The sequence below is a fragment of the Aspergillus melleus genome (genome assembly GCF_016097325.1).
Source record: "Aspergillus melleus strain CBS 546.65 chromosome Unknown contig9, whole genome shotgun sequence".
Lineage (NCBI taxonomy): Eukaryota > Fungi > Ascomycota > Eurotiomycetes > Eurotiales > Aspergillaceae > Aspergillus > Aspergillus melleus.
In genome coordinates, this window is record NW_025763378.1 from 37920 (window position 1) to 63613 (window position 25694).

At 51.0% G+C, this 25694-nt stretch overlaps 4 protein-coding genes across 4 annotated transcripts; 1 reads left to right on the plus strand and 3 right to left on the minus strand.

Moving 5' to 3' along the window:
- Positions 1 to 454: 454 nt before the first annotated feature.
- On the plus strand, positions 455 to 1740 carry LDX57_012680 (uncharacterized protein; the record flags this gene model as incomplete). Its single annotated transcript, XM_046094430.1, has 2 exons — positions 455 to 820; positions 888 to 1740. The coding sequence occupies 2 exons, from the start codon at positions 455 to 457 to the stop codon at positions 1236 to 1238; spliced, it is 717 nt and encodes a 238-aa protein (XP_045950409.1). The 3' UTR covers positions 1239 to 1740.
- Positions 1741 to 2837: 1097 nt separating this feature from the next.
- Positions 2838 to 6487, minus strand: LDX57_012681 (uncharacterized protein; the record flags this gene model as incomplete). Its single annotated transcript, XM_046094431.1, has 3 exons — positions 2838 to 2891; positions 2933 to 5214; positions 5506 to 6487. The coding sequence occupies 3 exons, from the start codon at positions 6485 to 6487 to the stop codon at positions 2838 to 2840; spliced, it is 3318 nt and encodes a 1105-aa protein (XP_045950410.1).
- Positions 6488 to 7375: 888 nt separating this feature from the next.
- Positions 7376 to 7882, minus strand: LDX57_012682 (uncharacterized protein; the record flags this gene model as incomplete). Its single annotated transcript, XM_046094432.1, has 1 exon — positions 7376 to 7882. One exon carries the CDS (start codon positions 7880 to 7882, stop codon positions 7376 to 7378), a length of 507 nt encoding a protein of 168 aa, XP_045950411.1.
- A 3272-nt stretch (positions 7883 to 11154) lies between these two features.
- LDX57_012683 (uncharacterized protein) lies at positions 11155 to 25378 on the minus strand (the record flags this gene model as incomplete). The annotated part of the gene is made up of 2 exons (XM_046094433.1): positions 11155 to 17745; positions 17792 to 25378. The coding sequence occupies 2 exons, from the start codon at positions 25376 to 25378 to the stop codon at positions 11155 to 11157; spliced, it is 14178 nt and encodes a 4725-aa protein (XP_045950412.1).
- Between the last annotated feature and the right edge of the window lie 316 nt (positions 25379 to 25694).

Genomic DNA, 25694 nt, shown 5'->3' on the forward strand with positions numbered 1-25694 from the left:
GCATGGATTAGTAACACGGCAAATCCATAAGAGGTGCAGATCTATAGCCGATAGACATCACAGTAAGTGAAAAGATTTATGGAAGATAGATTGGTGGATAGATTGGTTTGTAAGGAGGCTGGCCAGTTGATGGGTAGAAATAGAAGAAGGGAGGAAGGCGTACAGGAAGAAAAAAAATAATTATTGTTGATGGATTTGTTTTATCGCATCTTTACGCGTTAAATATATGCGTGTAGGGGGGTTTCAAGTTTCAAGATATGATCTGTTTCTTTTAGTTTGGACAGGCGAGAGAGTGATGAGGGTATGCATCCTGAGAGACGGGACGACGCACAGAGGACGAATCAGGAGGGGGGAAAGGGAAGTGCAGGTCGGGTGCGGGACGGCCTACGTGGTACAGGCCGCCGCCACAGCCAACGTGGATGAGAATCGCTTGAAGAGCGTTCTGCGTCTAGCCATGACAAACCGCCTCTTCTGCGAGCCGAGCCCGGGTTTCGTGGCCCATAATGCCGCCTCGGTCCTCTTGGTCACGTCGCCTGCCCTGAACGACTGGGTTGGGTACACCTCCGAGGAGACCTATCCCGCCTCAGCCAAGCTGGTCGAGGCCACCGAGCGCTACGGCTCCAGCCAGCTCGCCAACCATGCCGCTTACAACATTGCCTTTGACACCGACGAGCCCATGTTCGTACACCTGCAGCACTTCCCGGAGCGGGAGCGGCGGTTCGCAAACACCATGGTTGAGATGACCTCAACGGAGGGATATGGTGTGCATCATCTGGTGGACGGTTATCCGTGGGAGGAGGTCGAGGGCACAGTGGTGGATGTATCTATCCATGCCCCTTTTAAGACTACTTGGTACTTCTTGTGTGTGGGTGTTAATGTTTCTCTAGGTCGGTGGTTCAACAGGCCATGCGAGCGTTGCCATCAGCCACAAAGCCCCCAAGGCCAGGTTCGTAGTCCAGGACGTCGAGGGGGTCGTTGAACAGGGCCGCGCCGCCTTGCCTCCTGGGCTGGTAGAACGCGTCACTTTCCAGACCCACGACTTCTTCACCCCACAGCCCGTCACAGCAGATGTCTATATCCTGCGCTTCATTTTGCATGATCATCCCGATGCCCGGGCTATCGCGATCCTGCAGAATCTCCTCCCTGCGATGAAGAAGGGCAGTCGGGTGATTCTCAATGAAGGGGTGCTGCCGGAGCCATTAATACTCGGAAAGAGTGAGGAGAGAATTGCACGGTAGATGATGTGTTGCTTTGAGTGGCCCAGCAGATAGCTAATCTATGTAGAATTATGGACATGGAAATGATCACGACCTTTAACGCGCGGGAACGCCCGCTTGAGGACTGGAAGAAGCTGTGCCAGGATGCACATCCCGGACTGCAATTACGGCGCTCCTACAAGCCAGCTGGGAGTATAATGTCCATCATGGAGTTTGTCATGGAAGAATAGTAAGCACAGGCTCGTGTTGGGCCTTAGCTGCTCAGAGTTTCAATATCAATGGATCCATATATTTCTTGATACAGTTATCGTTTTCCCACATAAGACGATCCTCATGGGTACCAACAATTGGCACCATCTAAATACGCCTATATCACCTATTCTTGATGGTGTGCAACGTGCGCATTATTCATGAGGTGGATTACGGGATCTCTATCTGGGAGGCTTCTGTGTGAGGTTCTAGTTTATGTCAAAACTATTAGTCCTCAATAGCCTACTATGTGATTATTGTTCATTGAAATTGGAGTCGTAATTAGCAAAATAGGGAAAAGGAAATGAAAACATCAACAGCTTATAAAGAGAGAATAGGGGCAGAGATAAATCCGGGAGAGGGTAAAGCTTTGAAAAGCAAGGTCACTGGATGTGACGAACTGACGAACGACCACGAAGAACCACTATATAGAGCGATGCGCGTACCAAGTCTGTTGACATGGTATTCTAGCCTTTTAGTAGTCTAATGGTTAAACGTTCCATTCCAGGCATAAACTAAGCGTTCTGAGTGGTACAAGCGCACCTGCCACCGACCGTGACAGCTTATACATTCAGACATTGGCGTTTTGAACCGGTTGGTGGAGAACCAGACAAGGATCTTTTTCTCCGGCCTACCAATAATTGTAGTATTGATTCCCTCCCCTTATATCTAGCCCAGTCCAACGGAGTCCACCCGTTTTTATCGGAAGTTTCCATATTCACAGTACCGCTATGTGAGAGCAACCGGACGACTGCCTCATTCCCGGAGCAGACCGCCCAAGATAGAGGCGTTCGGCCAGTGAAGCACGGGACATCCGGATCAACAGTTTTGTGCTCTAGAAGAAGATGTACCACAGCCTCATGGCCCCTTCCTGAAGCCCATGAGAGCGGTGTTCGACCACTCTCGTCCCGGGAATCTGGTTCAACATCTCTGTGTGCAATCAGGATTTGCACCATGTGGTCGTACCCCCCCCTTGCCGCCCACATGAGTGGTGTCCTACATTTATCGTCCTTTAGATTCGGATTAACGGCCGGATGACATAGTAGCAATTGTGCAACTGTCGTGTATCCTAGTCCCGCGGCCCATGACAATGGGGTCCGACCTTCTAGATCCTGCGAGTCAGTGTTCACGCCGGTTTGTTGTAGCAGTAGCTTTACTACGGCTTCATTTCCCCCTTTTGCAGCCCATGATAGTGGTGTTTGGCCTGAACTGGACTTCGAGTCAGGCACCACCGCCGAGTTTCCAAGGAGCAATCTCGCCGTCCGTTCATGGCCTTTGCCTGCAGCCCATGACAATGGAGTTCGTCTTAGTTCACAGTCTGGGGCGTCTGGGTCGACACCGTCCTGATTGAGCAACAATTCCACAATTGAATCATGCCCTTTTTGAGCCGCCCAAGATAATGGTGTGATGCCAGTATTCGACGGACTATTAGGATCAACTAGTGGATGGTTTAGGAGACGACTCACGACGGGTTCGTGTCCTCTCTCAGCAGCCAACGATAATGGCGTTCGCCCATTTCGGGTATCCTTCGGATCTGGGTTGATGCATTTGCAGGCCAGGAGCAGCTGTATAATAGTTTCATGCCCCTTATCAGCTGCCCAGGCTAATGGTGTCCAACCATGCCGATTATCCACGGAATTCGGGTCAGCATTCCTCTCCAACAACAGCCGGACACTCCCGACGCTCCCTTCACCTGCGGCCCATGAAAGTGGCGTCCTGCCATTATTGCCCTTCGAGTCCGGATTCACACGACTGTCTCTTAAGAGCTGACGCAGTATGCCTTCATTACCCAGCGATGCCGCCCATGACAAGGGCGTCCGGCCGTATCTGGATTCCGCAGCATCCGGGTCGACAATCTCTTGATGCAAGAGAAGTCGCATCACTGCCTCGTGCCCTCCAACAGCTGCCCACCACACCGGTGTCCGTCCGGAAAAGGGGTCAGCTTCTGCCGGAAGGACCCCCGGCTGATCTAGTAAAACCCGGACGATCCTCTCGCTACCTGCCTCCGCGGCCCACATCAATGGAGTCATACCAGTGTCGGGATGTGGAGCAGTTACGTTGACCTTCTCTTGAGCTAGTAGACGCTGCACCAACAGAGTAAGTCCCAGAGTGGTGCACACGATTAGGTCTGTGAACCCGGATGGGCAAACGGAGAAGTCAACCGAGAGCCAGTGGATTGGGAACCACGTCAAGAATCGCTTAGTTTCAGTGTCACAGACATGTAGGGCTGACTGTATAAGAGCCGAGTCTTCTGTTACTTGAGCTTCTCGGAAATGGAACGACCAGCACTCTGCCGTGTACTTGAGAAACTTGTGTTCAGTACTATACTCATCAATGGCTTTTTGGAAATCATGGATATTGATGTCAGCATCTATCATCATCGGTTCATACTCAAAAGCCGGCAACAGGAGATAAGCGAGACAGATCTCTGCCAGAACATGGTGTGATTCTTCCAGTCGCAAGGCATGTTTCCAGTAGCTGGGAACGCGTCTTCTTTGGACTTGCTGGGGACTAGGAGCCGCGGTTGATAAAAGAAACTGCTTGACTGTTTCGTGGATGAAATAGATCTTTGAATCGATCACGGTGACCAGGAGGCCGCAAAGATTTTTGATCCTGGTAAGAAAAGGCCTCTCCGGTTCTAGATCCAGGTCTTCATGTGATCTGGTGTGTTCGTCTATTGCAAGGGCAAAGTTCATCTCCTGGATGGTAAGTGGGCGAGTCGCTGCGACAACAATATGGAGGAGTTTCTTTGCCTCATCCATGTCAGTGCTTCTCTTCAAGATTGCCTCATACGCATCGTCAACTGTTCTTGGCATCGTGCTAATAGCCTTTCGTAGTTTCTTCTCCGTGGTTATATGTGGATCATTGCGAATGAGTTCAATGATCAGCTTCAACCACAAATACGTTCGGTGGGTGACCTTTGAGAGCTCGGTCTCCAAGAATGATATGGCCGATCCCGGAAGGCCCAAATACGTCACGAGATCTTTCACTTTCACTTTAATCACAAGGTCTATTTCCTTGCTGATGTGGGTTGCCTCTTCCTCTCCCGATAGCCGGGCCATCGGTTGGATAGAGACGAGGGTGTTGAAAAGGCGTTCAATGTCGTAATAAGGACGGCTGGTGACGAGGAACTTTAGCCTATGGGAATTGCTTCCTTGTTCGTTGCAGAAGAACGAGGTTAATGTCTCAATGAGTCCTTCCATCCCGATTCCATCACGTCCGTCCTTTTCACACTCATCGAGGCCATCCAGAATACACACCACCTCACCAGCCTCTGTATCTCGTACTGCAGTTGTCAGGATGCCCCAGAGTGTATCAAACAGATACGGAAGCTCTGACCCGTTCTCGTCGAACGCGGTCAAGGCGTGCTTACGCAGCGGCTTATTCTGTGTCAGCAGCTGGTGCAGAATTGCACACATGGCGTTTGAAACGCTCCTCTGCGTTGGGTCGTCTTCCTTGAAGAAGAAATAGCACGTAGTGCGAGAGGCTGATGAAGCCAGTTCTTTGTCGACAAGGGACTTGGACAAAACAGATTTCCCGCAGCCAGGATCGGCCGACAACCAGAGGAGGCTGGATGTCTTCCTGTCACGCCATTCAACGAAGGTTGGGTGCTCCAAGAACCATTGGCACGTTCCATCGACCCGATCGGGATTCCTGGCTTTAAACAATTCGTAGTTAGACGTCCGGAGTGTCTGGAGGGACTTGGAGGCCTGCTCTTCGTCCCGTTGGGCCTGCATCGAAGTTCGGACTGAGTAGACAAGTGAGCCCGTTAGTACGCATATAATACATGAATAGGATGGGACCAGAGGATGAAAGTTATAGACACGGGTGATGTGTGCAGGCCATTTAGACGGATGCAAACGAAGGGGAAAAGAACAGAGTGGGGCGATGTTTTCTGGCCTTTAAGCTGTCGAGAGTAAACTACAGACGGCAATGGCCCCAACAACAGTATCTCCCGCTCATGGCTGCGGTCATAGTAGGATCAAGGCATTGCAGGGGAGAGTTGAGAAGGGTTGAGCTAAAGTGCTCTACTACCTACCTGTCTCCGATATCACCACTTTCAATGTGCGGGTATTGGCGACCTCATGAGCTGGGATTATCATCACAAGTTCCTTCGCAAATGCGGCCGCAGCAACAGCCGCGTACTCTTGCCATACTTTGTTCTTGTGGGAGTCCGCATAATCGCAGATGCCTCGGATGACAAGGCATTGGAACTGATTCTGTAGCCCTGCTGCCTCCATCTCGAAGCAAAGAACGCCACCGAGATCTCTACTGATCTTGTCTCTCTTTGTACCGTCCTTGATTACCTGATTCCCAGACGCAATGAGTCCATAGTGGACGGCTGGCGCGGATCTCGGTATTCGAATCAACGCTTTGCCATGGTCGCATTCCTCGCACGTCTCATTGTCGTCGACATGACTGCACTCGGCTGGAAATAGAACATCTGTCATGTCCGGCTGCAGAGCATACTTGGTCATTGGAGGATACCTGGCCATCATATCTGCTAGATATGTACCAGTCTTACTACCTTCGAGGTCATGGTTCGAGATCAGCTTTGACAGCGCGGCCATCAGGACCTGCGGTGGCCGATTCAGCGATCCCGTCCGCTCAAAGCCGCCACCAGCTCCCACGGATTTGCCAAAGTCCCACTGCACGACACCCCCGTGCTGTCCCGTTGGCATGCTCACTACCACATCCCCCAGCTGAATTTCATGTCGCTTGCCAGGCACGCCTCCACCGATGCCGACCATCAAGCCAAATCGGATTGACCTAAACGTCACCAGCATCCGACTCGCGACGGTAGCTGCAGAGTTGGTCCCTATTTCTCCCAACGGGAGACACGCAATGGCAATGTTATGCGTCCCGATGCTGCCTAAACAGTAGGTGTTGTAATCGCCTGGAGGTACGTGAAGGTCTGGATGGATATTGTCCAGCATTGCCCGCGCCGCCGTGAGCTCTTTCGGTAAGGCACATATCCATCCCACAGTGTAGTCGTCGTGCTCGAGGCAACCCGAATGCATGTTCCACGATGAACTAGTATAAGCCGGTTTACGGAGTAGCTAACGAGTGGGTGGTGATAAGGAGACATTTTCTAGGGTGAAAAGGATGGATTGCCCCCTGAAGTTACGGACAAAAAACTTTCCCCGATACTGACTCATCGTTCAGTATTTTAAAGGAAATTACAGTGGATTTCTTTTTTGTTTTCTGGTAATACTACTGGGTAATTGTCAGAATAAAGCTAGTCACTATTGGGACACCTTGTAAATATATATACCTAAAACCCCGCCCCCTTAGGCAGCGGACACGGGAAACGGTCCAGGATGATGCCTGCAACACCGCAGGACGTCCATGCGAGTGGTCAGACGGGAGTCAGACGAGTCCTTAATCCGCCAAGAACGAAAAAAATTCGAAAAACGAAGATCACGATACAGAAGAATATGAGGACCAATGAAAAACGTAAGCGAATTTTGGCGCAGGTTTTGGCAGTGCAAACGCAGCGTCATTTTGCGGGCACCTCGCGGGCGGTAGTTAACCCTCTCACTCAGTTCCTTCGTTTCAGGGCATGGTTCTTATAGAGAGGTTGACAGATAATCCTTCCAACTATAGTCGAATCAGAATACCATATAATCGACGGTAGTATTTGAGACTTGTAGGCGATTTAAGTTCAAGTGCTTGTCAACCTTACAGTACCACTAGCCAAGAACCACGTTTAACAGTTCCAGTGCATTCAACGAAAGGGATGGAAAACAAAAGAATAAAGTCAGTGGACACTCGCACCCCAATCAGTACACGGTTTGGCAGCAAAATTGCTCTTTGAAACCCAATCCGGCTAGCATTGGCTTGATCTGCTTGACAAAAGCAAAAAGAAAAAAACCAACAATTCCGAACCTGGTGATAGGTTTGTTGCATCACCAATTTGGTTGGCTGTGAGAGAAGCACCCCTGGCCAGCCAATCCGAATCTCTCTTCTGCATTTGATTCTTGGCCAGGCAGCTCGACTCCGTGCATATTCTGCCCATGCCGATGACGTGTACGAAGCTCGGGTTCCTTCCAGATGAGCCATCCAGATCTGGTCACCCATTTTGGGGCTTGCAGCCACTGGGTCCCACAGTGGGAACAGTCCACGTCGTCGTGGGGGAGGGAGTCTCGCCCAGCTACAAGGGCCTCAACAATAAATGATTGTGTGTGAATGCCCCTTCTGAGCGCAGCTGCAACCAGGTCGTCGAAACCGCCGAGCTTTCCGCATCTAAAGCATCTCGGTTTAGGTCCGTCGAAGATGAACCCATCAATGGGGAGGGACGACCACTCAACATCAAGGAGCTCGCTGAGCCTCGCCGCTTCTCCTTCGTCGATCAACCAGTAGTGACCGTCTTTGGGCATTTGCTCCGCAATGTGGTCTGGGAGGGCGAAAGACATTTTCAGGGCTGGTTGCTGAGGATGTTGGAATAGTCTTTGTTTCGAGTCGGACGTGGTAAATTGAAACTGGAAGTAGCGGGGCAGCGAGGAGATATTTATACCTAACTTTTAGCGATTTGCGACATTCGCTCGTTAGATACCTGCACATATCTCTCAGATGATGAGGGGGGAGGGGCTTTAGGGAGATCTGACAGAAGTACCTCTATAATAGTCACCGTATATTGAAAAAGGATTAGTCGTGCATGCAGCTCGCTAGCTTTATCATGCCTTTGCACCCACTTGTACTCCTATGAATCATCTCGACTTCTTCTGTAATTATAGCGAGCTAGTTCTGGAGGGCAGAAATGTCAGTTCAAGACCGATTATCACCCGCAGCGAAAGACAGTCTGAAGACACAAGGCCTATTCTTGCTGAATGCAGACCAGTTTCAGCATGTCACAAGCATAAAGCAGGTACAGTTTGCTGTCGACATTGTTGCGGTACACGGTATCACAGGCAACGCCTACAGCACCTGGACACACAAAAATGACAAGCTTTGGCTCCGTGATTTTCTTCCTGAGACTTTACCAGGCGCCCGGGTATTTACCTATGGATATCCCTCAGTCGAAACATTTACTGCCGGGCCCAACGAGCTTTCAAATGCAGCAGTGGCCTTTCTGTACGAATTGACCCTTCAGAGAGAGCCACAAGAGGTACGCGACCACCGAGTGCCTGCGCAGTTTCTTATAGCTAATTTGGCCTTCAGTACAAGTTTCGCCCCCTTATCTTCATTTGCCACAGCTTGGGGGGTCTATTGGTGAAGCAGGTAAGCGTCAACTACCATCAATCCTCGACGTACCTATGGCAAGCCAATGCCCAGTGCATGTCCAACTGACCTTTTGACCAGTTGTTCTTGACAACCATGTTGGCTACTGAGACCTATTCCAGCGTTCATGATTCCATACTTGGTATATTCTTTCTTGGAACACCTCATCGAGCATCTCCGACGGCCGATTTCTCCCGGGTATTGGTGAACATTGCCGACATTGCCCTCGCAAGCCCACTCAAGGATCAGGGATCTATCTCAAAAGCACTTCCGCTACTAGGTGATTCCCGATCCTCCAAAGCTCTAGAAGACCTATCGAAACAATTTGACGACCAAATACGCGACATAAAAGTAGTCTCATTTGTTGAGCAGAATACAACTCCGGGTCTAAAACGACGAGTAGGTACAGAATTTGCAAGACGAACAGAGGAAGAAAACTAATAAGATCATAACTACATGCTGTTGATGATGTTAGTGGAACAGCAGATATCCTTATCGAGTCTGTCGAGGAGATGGAAGGCTGCGATCACCGTGATGTGGCCAGGTTTGCAAATGTCAACGAACCCTCGTACATAGCGTTGTTTGGTCATCTTGAGGCTTTGGTTAAGGTCTGTATCTTGGACTAGATAACTCTGTTGTTATTCAACATTTAGGTGGACCCAAGACACATATTATGCACTGAAGTAACGGGCTTGTAGACCAATTCTCAAAAACTCTGTAATTTAGTTCCTGAACGGTGTACAGGAGGAGCGACCAAGAATAATGAGATAATTCTGGACTCAGAGCTATTACTACAATGACACCGTTTATGTGATGTAAAATTACAGATAATAAATGCGGTGCCTTTCCATAAACTGGGTTATGCATCTCTACCAGCTGCAGTTGTGAGGCACTTGAGGGGATTTCGAAAATAATGGAGAGGTAGCAAAAAGGGTGCGTATCTTGGCTCAGTTACGCGTGATTCACGTGTTTTGCCAATTCCAACCCACCTGCAACACCATTAGGAACCAAACCGGATGCCTATGCTGCATCGTACTGCAGACTGCAGGTGAACAGGCTGCTGTCAGCCAATCCATCAGCCTCGGCCACGCCAGACACCATGTTACTGTATTACCGGCAACCAGAATTATCTCCGCCCTGATCATATCGAGGATATGGTGTCCAAGTAGGATGGGTCAAGAGGCGGATCCAAAATATTCCCAAGCCGTCGCTCGATGTGATAGATCACACAACCCCGCCACTGTTTGACCGAGAAGTATCCGATGGCGTTAGGTATACCAACTGCAGATACTTGATTCGTTCTTGTCAGATGAGACCTGCCAATCCTTTCTAGGATAGAAAATTGTCGAAGACGCTAGGCATCCCGAATGGGTTTACCATCATCATGTAACCACAGTACCATATTCGAGATCTATCAGTCACCAAACAAGATCTTTGGTATGCTCTCTGAATAAAACAGGTTGTCGCAGTCCAACGATTTCAAAAAGATGCAAAGAGATTAGAAAGGCAGACCAGCTTTTATTCTGATGAGACACGAAGTAAAACTGTACAAAAGAGGGGAAGGTGCAGGTCTGAGCTGTCCTGCAGATTGCTGTTTAATCAGCCGCTTATTGTCACGAGAACGTAACCGGACAACAAAGTGACGTGACAACAAGCCGGCGCAGTTCTACCGCCCACCATCACCAAAACGCTCAATTTCATTAACTCGATCAAAAATAAAGCAATTTTATTGCTCAAAAATGGAAAAAATGCAGTAAATTTTAAATAGACTCTAATTTCTAATTAGATAAGAATAAAATTTAGACATTTTAAGCAATTGTAATCTCTCTAATTAAAATTACTATAGCAAAAAATTAACGCGTAAAAGGATCTTAAATAATTATAATAGTTTAATTTTTTGTCTTTTAGCAACTTTTTCATTAGCAATTTGATATTTCATTTGATTGTTTAAAGTGCCTTTTTTAAAGATATTAGTGTGAAGCCTTTTTAGTGAGATTTTATATTAATTAATTGCGCGAAGTTATTAGATTTCTTGTTAAAGAAACATAATATTTTATGAAGTCATTGTAGCCGCTTGCTATATATTTTCATATATTTGTTCTAAGACATGTAAACATCAAGAGCTTATAAAGAGAGAACAGAGGCAGAGATAAATCCGGAAGAGGGTAAAGCTTTGTAAAGCACCGTCACTGGGATCGGGCAAGGGATGGAAAAAACACAGTTTGTTTTCGCCTTATACAGCAAGGTCGGCCTACTTCAATATCCTCGAACTGCATGGCTGAGGATTCCCCGCACCTACGTGCACTCCGTTTCCATCATTGTAACGCCGCGATGGCGGGTGATACACTCATCTGTTGATTGCAGACCATCGTCATAATAATGTCACTGGCATGAGAGAACATGAAGAATTGAAAATAGAAACACGATAATCGAAATCCTACACCTTGAACCAACTCAATCACCTGAACTAAACAACAACGATCCGATCCTCCCTTCTCCCCAACTCCTCCAACTCCACCACAGCAGCAACAAACCTTCCCATCAAGCCTTCCGCCTCCACTTCACGGATCTTCCTACTTGACCCCCCAAGCATAGCATTCAACCTTCCGTTTTCTGGAAACGTAACGAGATGCAGATTTTCTGGTGTGCGCACATCCAGCACCCACTTTGACTCGACACCTGCAATTGGACAGGGAAACCCCAGCCCCGCGTTTTGGTGCGTGAACGCACACCCGAACTCTGTTCCCACTGGCCAGGGCGATGCCCGCGCGACGATCTCCCGGAGGTCAATGTTGGAGTACGGGATGGCTTTTATCTGTTGGTTTTGAACGTGTGATAATAGGTTCAGGGCCGTGGTGTCAGGGACTATTGTTACCCTGAATGGGGAGAAAGTGATACATGGCCCGGAGACGGTTTCGATATCCTTTAGCGCCGCATCCCGGCCACTGGTGACCTGACCAAAGACGATATCGCGGGAATTGGTTGTGCGCGCTAGAGCAAGTGCCCAGGCTGCCTTTAGGAGGGAGGCGAGGGTAATTCCCGGGGGTGGTGTTGGAAGGGCCATGGAGCGGAGCACTTTGACCATTGACTCTGGCTCGGATGGTGGAGAGGGGGAGCAGTGGGACAGAACGTCTGTCATTCGGGAGTTTTGGAGGGTGCTGCGCCAGAAAGACAGGGCTTTGGGTGTGATTTGGGAGTGGCGGAACTGGAGATATCTGGGGAATGGGAGGCGAGGATTGAAAGATTGCTCGTTGTTGTTGTTGCTGCTGTTGTTGTATGCGGATGCTAAGTCTTCGGACAGGAGGCGGAATGAGGCGCCGTCGTATTGGGCGTGGGTTAGCCGGAGGATGAGGAGGTGAGAAGTGGGCGATTGGGACAGGAGGAAGGGTTGGAAGTGCGGGGAGCCTGGTGGGATTGGGATTTTGTCTTCTCTGAGAATGTTGGTTGCGGATGCTGCGAGATCCTCGCTCATGACCTTGATGAGTTTGAAATTTAGTTTGCGCAGGACAATTTGCAGATGGGTATCCTGGTAAGGGATGAATACGGTTCGAAGGATGGCGTGACTGCGGACGAGAGCATGGAAGGCAGTCTCCAGACGCTCTGTGTTGATATGAGTGGGCAGATGGAGTTGAGAGTAGGTGATATCCTCTTCGACCATGAGCCGGCTTTGAAACTCGGTGGTAGGGACGACATCAACCACGTCCTGTTTGTCAAATGGGTAGGGTGGGAGCTCAGCGAGAAAGGATTCAAGATCAGTGATGCCGAGCAGAGACCCTGGGGAGTATTCGGATACAGAATGAGATTCTGAATAGCTGATGAGTTTGGCTAGATCGGAGAGAACGGGATGGCTGAAAATGAATGGCACCGGAAGATGCAGACCCTGGTGGCGAGCAATGGCTGACAGTTTCATGGCTGCGAAGGAGTCTCCCCCAAGATGGAAGAAATCATCGTCTGCCCCGATTTGTTCCGCCGATGTTTGGAGTATGCCGGCCCAGAGACCTTGGAGCAGCTTTTCTCCTTCAGTTGCTGGCACACGCTTTGCAGACTGGACAGCGGAGAGTGCCTGTATCTGTTGACGAGTGAGAGTCGCCGCTTGTTCCCGCAGCAGCCGCCTGTCGACCTTGCCGTTGGAGTTGTGTGGGATATGCGATACTCGAAGAATAACACCGGGAACCATGTATTTTGGAAGTAGATGCCGCAGCTGGACTGTTGCTGTTGCGGCCTGAGCTAGGAAAGCCGGACTGGGAGACACGAATAGTGTCTCGCTACTAGCAGTGGAATGGGCGATGAATGCCATTAGGGTTGGAGAACCTCCGCTTGGAATTACCACTTCAGCCACGACTTCTCTCACATCAGGGAGCAGATCTCGCACATTTTGTTCTACCTCGCCAAGCTCAATGCGCTGGCCGCGTAGCTTAACCTGGGTGTCTCTGCGGCCGATGATGCGAAGGCTACCGTCGGGGTTGAGCTGAAATAGATCCCCACTTCGATATAGCCTCGTAGTGCTACCGGACCTGAAAGAGCTGAGCCATGGTGGCGTATCCTCGATATAAGCCTCAGCGGTTCGTTCGGTATCACGAAGGTAACCGCGGGTGACCGTTGGGCCTTCAATCAGCAGCTCTCCAACAACACCCAAGGGAGCTAGGCGGGTGGGATCAGACGGCATGGTGATCCACGCCACTGCGCCAAACATTCGTCCAATCGTGCCTTCTCGCCAGCCGACGGAGGGGATTTGGCTCAGAACATTGCAAATGGATGTTTCCGCCGGGGCGTATGCGTTGACCAAGTTAACTCTGGAGGCCCAGGTACGGATGTTATCCTGTGTGACTGGCTCTCCTCCAAGGACCACGGTCTGTACTCCAGGGATATCGTCTGGCTGGAAAAGGCTGAGGAATGAAGGCGTCCAAAATGTCCAATTGACATTGTGCTCATTGATGAATGGGGCGACATTGTTGAGGCGATCGAACTCGGAGGGAATGCAAACACAGCCACCGTGGACGAGGACGCTGAAGACCTCGCCGAGACTCATGTCAAAGGCATAGGAAGCCCAATGCAAAGCTCGAGTATTTTCATTGATATAGCAAACAGGGCTATGATGTCGGATGCTAGTGCAAAGGTTGCGGTGTTCCATCACGATGCCTTTTGGCTTTCCTGTGCTGCCTGAAGTAAATGCGACAAAGGCTGCATCAGAGGGCTTGGTGTCAGGGGCTATGAATTTCTCCACCATCTCTGTTGCATCGAGGATAGGAACGGTGATCACTGATACATTTGCCCCAGTCATCAGATGTTCGTTCGCAGCGGAGACAATCACTGATTTGGCGGCTGTGCGTTGTAGAATTTCCTGGATGCGTCCCTTGGGATGGGTTGGGTCTAGGTTGACGCAGGTGGCTCCGATACGGAGGACTGATATCATAGTGATGATGCTCCATTTGGAGCGCTCGAAGCACAGCGGGACCAGTGATCCTGGCTGGATACCGAGCGACTGAAGATGCTGTGCCAGTAAGCCTGATAGTAAATCGAGAGTACCATAAGTTACCTCCCCGTCCCATGAGGAAATCGCAGAAGCTTTTGGCCGCAGAGAACATTGCTGCAGAACAAGGTCGTGTACGCAGGATTCGACAGACGACGGGACGACGGAATTCGACTCCACCATCTGCTGATGGTCCTGGGGGCTGACGAGGTTAAGATCCCGGATGTGAAGGCCATTCAAGACATCACTTGACATTTGACGCAGAATGTGCTCGAATTGCTGCATCATCCTAGTCGCCTCCACTGGATGGACCACTCCCTCATCATAGTTGACAGTGACAGCAACATCGCCATTCTCTGCAAGGTGGCACACCATAAATAATGCAACACTCGCAAAAGCATAGTAGTCCTCGTGTTCGCCTCGCACATGCGCGATGGCATTCCCCTCATGTTCACTGGAACTTGAAGGCTGAATGACAAGTTGACATTGGAAGCTGCATGCGGTGGCCGCCTCAGGGCCTAGCTGACGAATGTACTGCAGACCTGTCTGTTGGAATGGAATCATGGACGTAGCCTTTTGCTGCATAGCCTTCATTGCTGTATCCACGGTATCTTCGGCCCGGACATGGAAACGCACAGGGACAGTGGCAAATGTCGGGCCGGTGATATCCTGGATTCCAGAGACCGAAGCGCTTCGTCCGTTCACGGTCAGCCCGTATAGAATGTCCTCGGAGTCCGTGTAGCAAGACATTATCACAGCCCAGGCCAATTGAATCAAGGTAGGCGCGGTATATTCTGTGTTTGCACGGGCCAGGTTGGTGATGCGATGTTCGAGAGATGACTTTGGAGCAGGGATGTATCGAGGCGATGGCAGAGCAGGGAAGATAGGGGCACTCAAGCTGGTAAATTCCGACTGCCAGAAGGCCTCTGTGCCCTGGACGTTTCGGATGTGTCGAATAAAATGCTTGAAAGGCCTTGATTGCAGTGGCTCACCTCTATGATACGATGCGTTGACTTGGTCCCACAGCAGCGGCAGGGACCAGCCGTCATACAATGCATGGTGTAGTGTGAGATGGAAGCTGCCGCTTGCCTTGACAATGGCGAAGTGGGCTAATTCGCTGTCCAATGTCATTGTGGGGCGTTTCACTTGCTCATACTCTTCTTGAGTCTCGAACACATGCCAGCGGATTGAATGACGAACCACCACCTGAAGCATATTCGATGCACCTAATTGGACGATGCGAGTGCGCAGGATGGCATTAGCGTCGAATGCCTTGTCCCAGGCAGACTGGAACCTGACCAAGTCAACGTCAGCAGCTAGGTCGTAGTCAAACCTCGCAATGTATTGACCGGGTGTCTTTGCGGTCAAGGTCATCAGCCCCTCCTGTAGGGGCGTGCATGGGTAAATGTCTTCAATATCGTCCATGCAAATACGGCACCTCTCGGCGGCTGACTTGGCTATAGACTGTTGACTTAGGACATTGTTCTCAATCAGGGCAAAAGGCAAGACATCGTAGTTCGTTTCAGTAGCATCCGCCCCTGCGGCAGCGGCCAAATCACGCAACCTGGGATGATTGAATACATCAGTCATATCAATGGCATAGCCAGCCTCACGAGCAAGGGGAATGAGCTTCATGGCGATGATTGAGTCCCCTCCGAGGCGGAAGAAATGATCATCGACGCCTATGTCCGACACCTCTAGATTGAGAACCAGCGCTAACAACCGTTGAAACACCGATTCCGCTTCAGTGGAGGGCGGCGTTTTTGTCGAGCTTATAGAAGTTAGATTTTCCATTTGTTGTCTTGTGAGCGCTTCTGCGGCCTCCCTGAGAGCCCGTCGGTCTGTTTTTCCAGTCTTTGTCAGGGGGATTTGATCCAGAGGAACGAATATAGTAGGCACCATGTAGGTGGGTAGAACCTCATCGAGTCTGGATAACGCCGTCGCGATGCCTTCCTTGAAGATATCACCAGAGTCTCCAAAAATCCTGCGTTTATGGGAAATAGCTTCTGCACGATCTTGCAGAATAAAGGCCATGAGCGCTGCTGGCCTGCTTTCTCCGGGCGGCTTGACGACCTCCGCAATGGCATCCTGAGTATTGGGAAAGCATTCACGCAGATGAAACTCAACCTCGCCGAGCTCGACACGCTGACCACGAAGCTTCACCTGTGTGTCCTTGCGGGAGATATAGTGCAAAGATCCGTTCTCGTTGTACTTGACTAGGTCTCCTGTTTTATAAATAGAGAACCTTTGGCCGCCGACAAGCTCTCGAAGCCAGGATGGTGGTGATATGAATGCAGCTGCGGTCTTCTCCGCCTCGTTGATATAGCCGCGACCAACGCCTGGTCCCTCGATCAACAGTTCACCCACGGCTCCGAGAGGCAGCAACTTCTCATGGTCATTTGGATCGACGACCCACGATCTGCAACCCACGGCTAAACCGATATCGCGTCCACTGGTGGTTGCAGAAATAGGACCCGTCCCAACACACATGATCGAGCATTCAGCAGGGCCATACGCAAGATGGATATCCAGTCTATCCTGCCAGGCCTTCAGCTCCTTCGCGGATATCAGCTCGCCAGCTAGAACCATGGTCTTTAGGCTCGGGAACTCGGTCGGGTCTAGGATCCTTGCCACAGAGGGGGTAAGGAAAGCCCAATTGACTTGCATATTGGCGACAGCACGCGCGAGGTCTTGCGTGCGCTCGGCTTCAGAAGGAATACAAACACAGCCACCATGGATCAGGGTGGTGATGTTTTCATAAACACTGGCATCGAAAGCATACGAGGCAAACTGGAGAACCCGGGACTCGGAGTTAAGATTGAGAGCTGGCCCCTGAGCAAGCGCGGCTGAGGAGAAGGATTGATGCTCGATTACAACTCCCTTTGGTTTGCCTGTTGAACCGGATGTGAAGAGAGCGCAGAATGCACTGCTTGGCACTGATGGTCGCGGAGGCTGGGACGTGGCGGCAGACCAATCTTCATGGTCGCTGACAGTAACCACATGTTTTGCAAGTGAAGTAGAGGTACTTTTATGTGCTTCAGATGAAATGATCACGGAGATTCGGGCATCATCGCTCATCCCTTGCAGACGCTGGATGGGATACGATGGGTCCAAAAGAATAAAAGCTGCACCGCATTTCATCACACCGACCATGGCAATTATGGCCCAGCGAGACTTCTCGGAGTAGATTCCAATGTAGCCCCCCCGGGAATCATCGTACTTGGAGAGGTGAGTTGCCAAGGCAGAGCTTAGACGGTCGACTTCAGCATATGTAAAGTCGCCGTCCCAGGCACAGACAGCCTGGGAGGTCGGCCGGGCGAGGCACTGGTCGTGGATCAAGTCATGGACACACCGATGGACAGGTGAGAGCATCTGCGGGCTGTGGGCTTCAAGATTCCTTTTGTTGAAGGGGCCGAATAGACTGAGTTCGTGGACCCTTTGCGCGGGCCTCGACGTGATGCCCCACAAAGCCTGCTGGAACGCATCGATCACATTTCCGGCCTGATTGTCCGAAAGGAAACTCGTCGCATATAGCAGCGAAACGCCAATGGATTCTTCTGATACCTCGATGTTGATACCAACATCGTACTGAAAAGTCAGCGAGGATTAATCGCATATAGTTGAACACGCTTACCTCGGTACCCCCCTCGGTCTTCAAATCCTTAAACACAAGACTGGATCCACCCGAATGCTCGTCCAATTCCCTCTGCACAGACATGACGGTATTGAACAGCGCCCTATCCGACACTTTGGCACAGCGTGTCTTTTCTCCCAGTGCCAGAGTCTGATGGGTCAGGCTTTGCACAAAATCTGCTTGATTTTGCTCGAGCAAATCCAGAATTTTCGCCGTGCCCTGTAGAGATATATTGCAGACCAGCATGTTGATGAACGGGCCTACGGTGATGTCAATGTTGGGAATTGGAACATCCCTTCCAGACGTGACATAGCCGAAACACGCGCTGTCCGAATTAAGGTACGTTCGCAAGACAAGTGCCCAAGCTAGCTGGAATGTATTCGCCAATGTCACATCATAATCATGACAGAACTGACGAAGGGCCTGATCAAAAGGCACCGTAATCTCGACGTGAGAATGAGCGACTGCATCGTTTGGCTCAGATGACCCGGGGAAGACGCATGGCTGTACATCGCCCAGGTATTTTTCCCAGTAAGCGCGATCGTCATCCAGTGGCTGCTTCTCAAGATACTCGAAATATTCACGATAGGTAGCCGGTACCGTTGGGGTTAGCCCATCCTCGTACGCCTGGCACAAGTTGCTCCAGAGGACCTGACGAGACATGCCATCTACAACAGCATGGCTAATGTCTAACAAGCAGGCCGCCTCGCCTGAGGGAGAACCGCAAATGATAAGACGAGTCGGCGGTCTCAATGGTAATGTCGCGGGAAGCTCGTAGTCGTCGAGTCGCTTAAGCGGGTCATCTGAAGGGGGTAGGATGATACACACTTCTTCAAATGGGATCTCCTTCAGCACGGCCTGATGCTGTGATCCATCCCGGTGCGCACTGTCAAAAAAGATGGTTCGCAGAAGCGGGTGTCTTTGAACCACCTGCTGCCACGCTCGGCTCAGTTGCTCTAGATCCACAGTGGAGGCGTTACGTGAGTGCACTGACCAGGACCATCTGTTCCGATAACGGAGCGAATCCCGGGCCTGGCTTAGTAGGATGCCTTGCTGGATGGGTGTGCAAGGATAGGCGTCCTCGATCTGGAGATCTTCTTTCTTCAGTGGCAGGATGACGCCTTGAATGAAGGTCTCGAGCTCCGGATAGGTATACGGCAGTAAAGGAAAGTCGGAGAGCGTCCACGTCACCTCCTTGGTTGGTAATACTGATGCTGCTGTTTCCAGAGCTTGGTGAAACCTTTCTTTCCATTGCTGAAGCAATTGCTCGCGGTCTGTGCAATTCACGGTGAAATTGAACACCATATTTGAGCCTCGGATCTTAGCCGTGATTCCAATGGGTGCGAGATGAGGTGGGTTCTCGGAAACGGAGATGGGCTGCAAGAAAGGTTTGAATTGTTGCTGAATCTCATGGCCATGATATTTCAACACAACAATCGGAGAACCGGCAGTTGGAATCGAAGGAATGGAATGTCTCCGCCGTTCGTCCTTGGTCTTCCGTACGATTTCGAATAAGTCGTCCGTTGGAGTGACAGAGACGTTGACTGACGATAGCGTTAAGAAAGATCCAACAGTCCGTGCCAGACCAGCGTTGGAACACCGACCGTCCTCTTGATAATACATCGTGGGTGTTGGGCGATCGACAAAGATCTGAGCAAAGGACTGCAATAGCGTTGCATGAAGCAGCTCTACTGGTTCGGTATTGAAGGCATCGTTTGCTGGGCCTAGCAGAGCCTGGGTGACTTGCTCCGAGAGACTGAACTCCCATTCGTGAATACCGGCATCGCAGTCTGCCTCCCAATAGGTGTCTCTGTCCGCTATTTGAGCAGGTGCCGGCGTAGCAGTTGCATGCTTGGATTGCAAATGGCACCAATCTTGGAAGGACGACGTTGATTGCAGTGGGGATCTGCCTTCTAAAAGGGCATTGAGGTCTGCAAGAATGATCCGCCAGGAGGAGATGTCAATGATCGATTCGTGAGCTATTAAAGAAAGGAAGCATTCCCCGTCTGCTTCGACTTCGATTCTGTCACAGAGGAAGATGCGGCCTTTCCGCACGTTAATTTCCTTTTGACGTGCGGATACAAAGCCAGTTGCATCGAAGGACGACAGAAGGTGCGATTGATACATGGAGTCATGTTCGAGGACTTCGGAGATACTCTGGCTCCATTCCCCTTTGCTGTTTTGAGTAAATCTGGCATGGAGCATTGGATGATTCTTCACAACCACCTTCAGTGCATTGTGAAGCATCTCAGAGGATATGACCTTGCTAAGTAGGAGCACAACACTCTGACAGCAGCGATTGTATTCTGTTGCTGTGTCGAATATCATCTGCTGCATTGGCGACAACTCGAACGCCATACTCTGATGGCCAGCATTTTCAATGGTTAGTAGAGCTTCGTCTAACTCTTCAGCAAGCCTAGCTATTGTCTTAAATCGAAAGATACTTGCAACATTAAGCCTGAGACCCTTGGAAGTGCATTGCGCAACAACCTGCATGGCACTGATCGAGTCACCTCCTAATCGGAAGAAGTTATCATCCAGTCCGATAGACCCCGCCTCCTTGCGTAGGACGTTGGCCCAGAGCTGCTGCAAAAACCGCTCTGTCATTGTGGATGGGAATCTTCTGGTGACATTGTTCGCATGTGAAGTGTAAAGCTGGAAGCGGGAGTTGGATAGACTCTTGGTAGCCTCTCGCAACCGTCGACGATCCACCTTCCCACTGCGGGTCAATGGAACCTGTCGAAGAGCCAGGAACTTGCTAGGTATCATGAAACTTGGAATGGACTCCGAGAGTTTGCTTTCGGCTTGTTGAACAGCTGTCCTGAAGGTTGGCCTCGGTGATAGGAAGAGACTTTGCTCCTCGTCCGAGGCCTCTGGATCGTGAACTTGGTCACCATCATCCAAGTTTCGGCAAATGTAAGCGACAAGAACTGGCGAGCTGCTTTCCCGAGGAACGATGATTTCTGCAACTACCTCCGCTGCCAGGCCAAAGCAGCTTCGAACATGATACTCGACCTCTCCTAGCTCGATGCGCTGCCCACGGAGCTTCACCTGCGTATCCCTGCGCCCAACATACCGGATGGAACCATCGGGGTTATACTGCACCAGATCGCCGGTCCTGTAGAGCCGGCCCGCGCCATTCTTCGCCCGAAAGCCCCGCAACCATGCCGGTGTCGCTATATAGGACGCGGCTGTCTTCGCGGGTTCGTCTAGATACCCCCGAGTCACAATTGGGCCCTCAACGAGTAGCTCACCAACAGCCCCGATGGCTGCTAGCTTTCCTGGATCATGGGCATCTGTGATCCATCCCACACTGCCATACATATGACCAATCGTTCCTGACCGCCAACCTCTGGGTGGAATAGGTCCAACAGTGGTGAACGTGGCCTCCGCCGGTCCATACGCATTGATGAGAGTCACTTTGTCCGCCCATGTGTCTACTGGATCGCGAGTGACTGCTTCGCCAGCAAGAACGAGAGTCTTCAGCGAGGGAACGTCTGCGGGACCAAACAAACTAAGGGTCGATGGTGTCAATAGAGCCCAGTTGATCCTTTGTTGGCGGATGACATTGGCCAGATTGTTCATTCGGTCCGATTCTGAAGGCACGCACACACAGCCTCCTTGAGCCAATGTGTTGAACACCTCGTAAATACTCACGTCGAATGCATACGACGCAAAATGCAATGACCGTGAGGTACGGTTGAGATTCATTGGTCCGCTGTGTGCGAGGATACTCGTGCTTAGGTTGACATGCTCCATGACTATTCCCTTTGGAGTCCCTGTGCTTCCTGAAGTGAACAGAATTATTGCACCTTGATGAAGTGAGACCTCTGGGAGCTTCACAGAGAGCGGCGGCAGACTCTGTATGAATGATTCTGTAATCAGAACGATGTTGCTTTCCAGATCTTGAACGATGCTGTCGTAGGTCGCCGATGCCACCAGCAACGGTGGGGATGTTTTTTCAACAATATCCTCTATCCGTCGACGGGGATGACCATGGTCGATGAGGACGCATACACCACCAGCGCGAAGAACAGCCAGAAGTGTTACGATAGTCCATCGAGACTTTTCCAGGCACACGGCTATCCTTGACTCCGACTCAATGATTCCCAGACTGAGCAGATACTGGGCCAGCCGGGCGGAATAATCGTCAAGTTCAAGATAAGACAAGTCCCCATCCCACGCGCAAACAGCTTCAGAATGTGGCTGGATCTTTGTTTGATGGAGAACGATACCATGAAGAGTTTTTTCGCTGGCTGCTGGAATGTCTCTATTCCATTCCATCAACTGCTCCATATCGTTACTACTAGTGTTGCTTAGGCTGCCGATGCAAAGGCTTTCGTTCGGTAGCGTCAATTGCTGTACAATATTCCGCAGTTGTTGCAACATTCGAGTCAATTGAATCTCGTCCATCACTTCCGAGTCAAATGTCGCCTCGATCTCAATGCTGTCGGGTAATTGCTTGCATATCAAAGTAATGGCGTACGAGCTGAATGCATCCACCTGAGACAGGTCTTGAACGGCGGAAAACATGTCCGGAAACCGTTCCTGCTGCGGCTGAATAACCATCAAGCTTTGGAACTGGCATGCAGCAGCGGCATCGGGTCCCAAACGGCTTATATTCTGCAGGCCAGCCTGTTCGAATGGGACCGTGGAAACAGAGTGATCTTGGACCTGAAGAAGAGCTTCTGCAATTGTAAGCTCAGGATTAACGTGCAGCTGGATTGGAATTGTGGCGATGGTTGGACCAGTCATCTCCTCGATATCTAACACCGGAGCCCCTCGGCCGGTCACGGTGATACCGAAGACTATGTCTGGGCTATCAGTGTAAAGAGATACAAGGATAGCCCAGGCCAGCTTGAGTTTGTTTGGGGCGGCGAAGATACTGTGGCCTGCATCCTGTTTTACTGGGATCACACAGGTTCTCTTGACTGTTGGATTGGGAATGTATCCCAGAGATGGCAGCCGAGGGAAGACAGCCGCTTCCAGGTTGACAAAATGCTCTTTCCAAAACCGTTGTTGGGCGTCGGTATTGCGAATAATGTAACTGATGAATCCATTGAAGGGCCTCTGTTGAAGAACCTTGCCGTGATAAGCCGCTTCAACCTGCCTCAGAAGCAGCGGAACTGCCCAGCCGTCACTCAACGCGTGATGAATCACCAGTGTAAAATGCTTCGACGGCCCGGGACTTAGTATGAATCTGACAAGGCGCTGCCCGGCATTCCAGTCTCCATGGTAGCTATTAGTGGGCGCCTCCCATGGAACTGCCTGGCGAAGGACCGCTTGGTACATCGCACCACTGCTTGTCTGCACGATACGAGTACGCATGATTGGATTTGCTTGGACAACCGCATTCCAGGCTTTTTGGAACTGATTGATATCCACAGAACCTGGGAGTGCGTAGTTGAATACGACGATGTATGCACCCGGACGCTTAGCTGTTAGCGACATGAGACCTTCTTGGAGCGGTGTGCAGGGATACACATCCTCGATTGCCTCGCGGCTTTGCAGTTTACACTGGTGCTTGACACAGTCAATGATAGCTCTATGATCTGTTTCTGGTAGGAGAGAGAAGGGGCCAATAGTGTCTTTCTCCGCGACATCGAGCTGACGATCTTCCAGCCCTGCAGCGATCTCGTCCAATGTCTGGCTGTAAAGAGTACCCAGCTCGAACTTCAACCCCATTCGCCGCGCAACACCAAGAAGCTTCATTGCAGTCACAGAGCTTCCTCCGATGGCAAAGAAACTGTCATCTAAGCCGACTTCGTCGCGAGGAACGCCTAAGATCTGAGACCAAAGCTGCTGAATGGCCAGTCCCGTGGCGGTAGAGGGTTGTCGCTTGTCTTCAGACGAAGTAACATCTGAATAACATTGGAGTTCCTGTCGCGTCAGCGCTGCAGCCAGACTTCGAAGCTGGCGACGATCACTTTTTCCGCTTGTCACTAATGGCATTGATTGCAGCGGTAGGAAGACCGTAGGAATCATGTACTTTGGAATTGACTCCTGAAGCTGAGTTCGAGTAATCTGCGCCTGTTCTCGAAAGAGACCGCTGGGAGGCATGAGCCATCCGTCTATCTTGCCTTCTGATGGCGTTTCTTGAAGGATGAAAGCAATCAGCATAGGCGAGTCCGCCATATCAGCCGGGGCAACCATCTCGACCACGACATTGACGACGGCCGGGAATAAGCGTCGAAGATGAAATTCAACTTCTCCTAGCTCAAGGCGCTGCCCACGCAGCTTGACCTGACTGTCCTTGCGTCCTATGTATCGGATTGACCCATCCTCGAGAGCATAACAGGCCAGATCCCCGGTCTTGTATAGACGCCCGGAAGCATTAGGTCTGAACTGGCGATGCCAGGCCGGGGGATCGATAAATACCGACGCGGTTCGGTCAGCATCATTGATGTACCCCCGACCTACAGGAGCGCCATCGAGGAGCAGCTCACCAGCACTGCCAATTGGAGCCAATCGGCTGTGATCATCCGGGTCAACAATCCAGCATGTCACTCCAGCTCCGAATCCAATATTGCTTGGGTCAGAATCGTCAACCAGACATTCTCTCGCCATGCAAATCACTGCACACTCCGTCGGACCGTACGCCTCAAAGAACTGAACATGCGGTGCCCATTTTCGCATATCTTCTTTTTGGAGCGCCTCGCCGCCAACGACCAGGGTTCGCAGCGTAGGAAACTCGTCGACCTCAAGCACGCGCGCTAGTGACGGCGTGAGAAACATCCAGTTGACTTGCATGCGACGCAACGCAGCAGCCAGATCGCGCTGGCGCTCGTCCTCGGAAGGCACACATACACATCCACCGACTATCAGAACAGTCAAGATTTCGAGTAAACATGCGTCAAATGCGTAGGAGGCAAATTGCAACACCCGTGACTGGGCATGCATATTCATCGCTCGACTGTGGGCCACAGCGGTGGTAGCCAACGAGCGGTGCTCAATCACTACACCTTTGGGTTTTCCGGATGTCCCCGAGGTGAAAACGGTGTAGGCGGCGTTTCTGGGCTGAACGGGTACGGTGATTTCCTTGCCGACCTGTGTCCAGTCGGCGGTCCCATTGTCGATAATAATCGCATCTGCCGCGAGGCTGGTTACTCGCCCTGCAGACTCCTTCGATAAAATCATCACCGTCGACTTCACGGCGCGGCAGATCTCCTCTATCCGCTGAGTCGGGTGCGAGGGATCGAGAAGTACGAAGGCGCCGCCCGCTTTTAGGACGGCGAGCATAGCAACCGGGGTCCAGAGCGATTTCTCCAGGCATACAGGAACAAATCTCTCTGGGCCCACTCCATGTGCAATCAGCTCATACGCCACGGCGGAAGATAGCACGTCCAACTCGGCGTATGTCAATTGACCATTCCAGGCGCACACTGCAGGGGCCCCTGGCTGTGTATCACAGCGGTTCCGAATAAGGTCATGGATGCAGAACTCCACCGATGATGGCGGCGGTGTATTCCAAGCCTGCAATTGAAATAGTTGCTGGGCGTCGATTTCGTCTGGTAGCTCTTGGGTGCGTATCGTAATATCGGCCTTTTCGACCTGAGCGGCCTCGCGAACGGCGTCCAACTGCGCCATTGACTTTGCGGCAAGGTTTTCTGAGAAGGTAATTTCTAAGGATGTTGGTATTGGTTCAGGGACATGAAGATATTCGGTTGTGCTCTTTCAAACGAGCGCCATGACAATATATGGGAACACTTCTGCTTCAAACCCTTACGATCTACCTCTTACCTTGTTGACGAGCTTCTCCATTCGGTATCCATCTCATGCACACTAAATCAGACTAATCAGTGCCCAAGAAATCTACAAGGAAGAAGGCCGCCTCCGCCGACTCAGCCCTTCAATACATTGCGTAAGGGAGTTGCCCTGGTCTGTCCAAAGTGGCAACGCCACC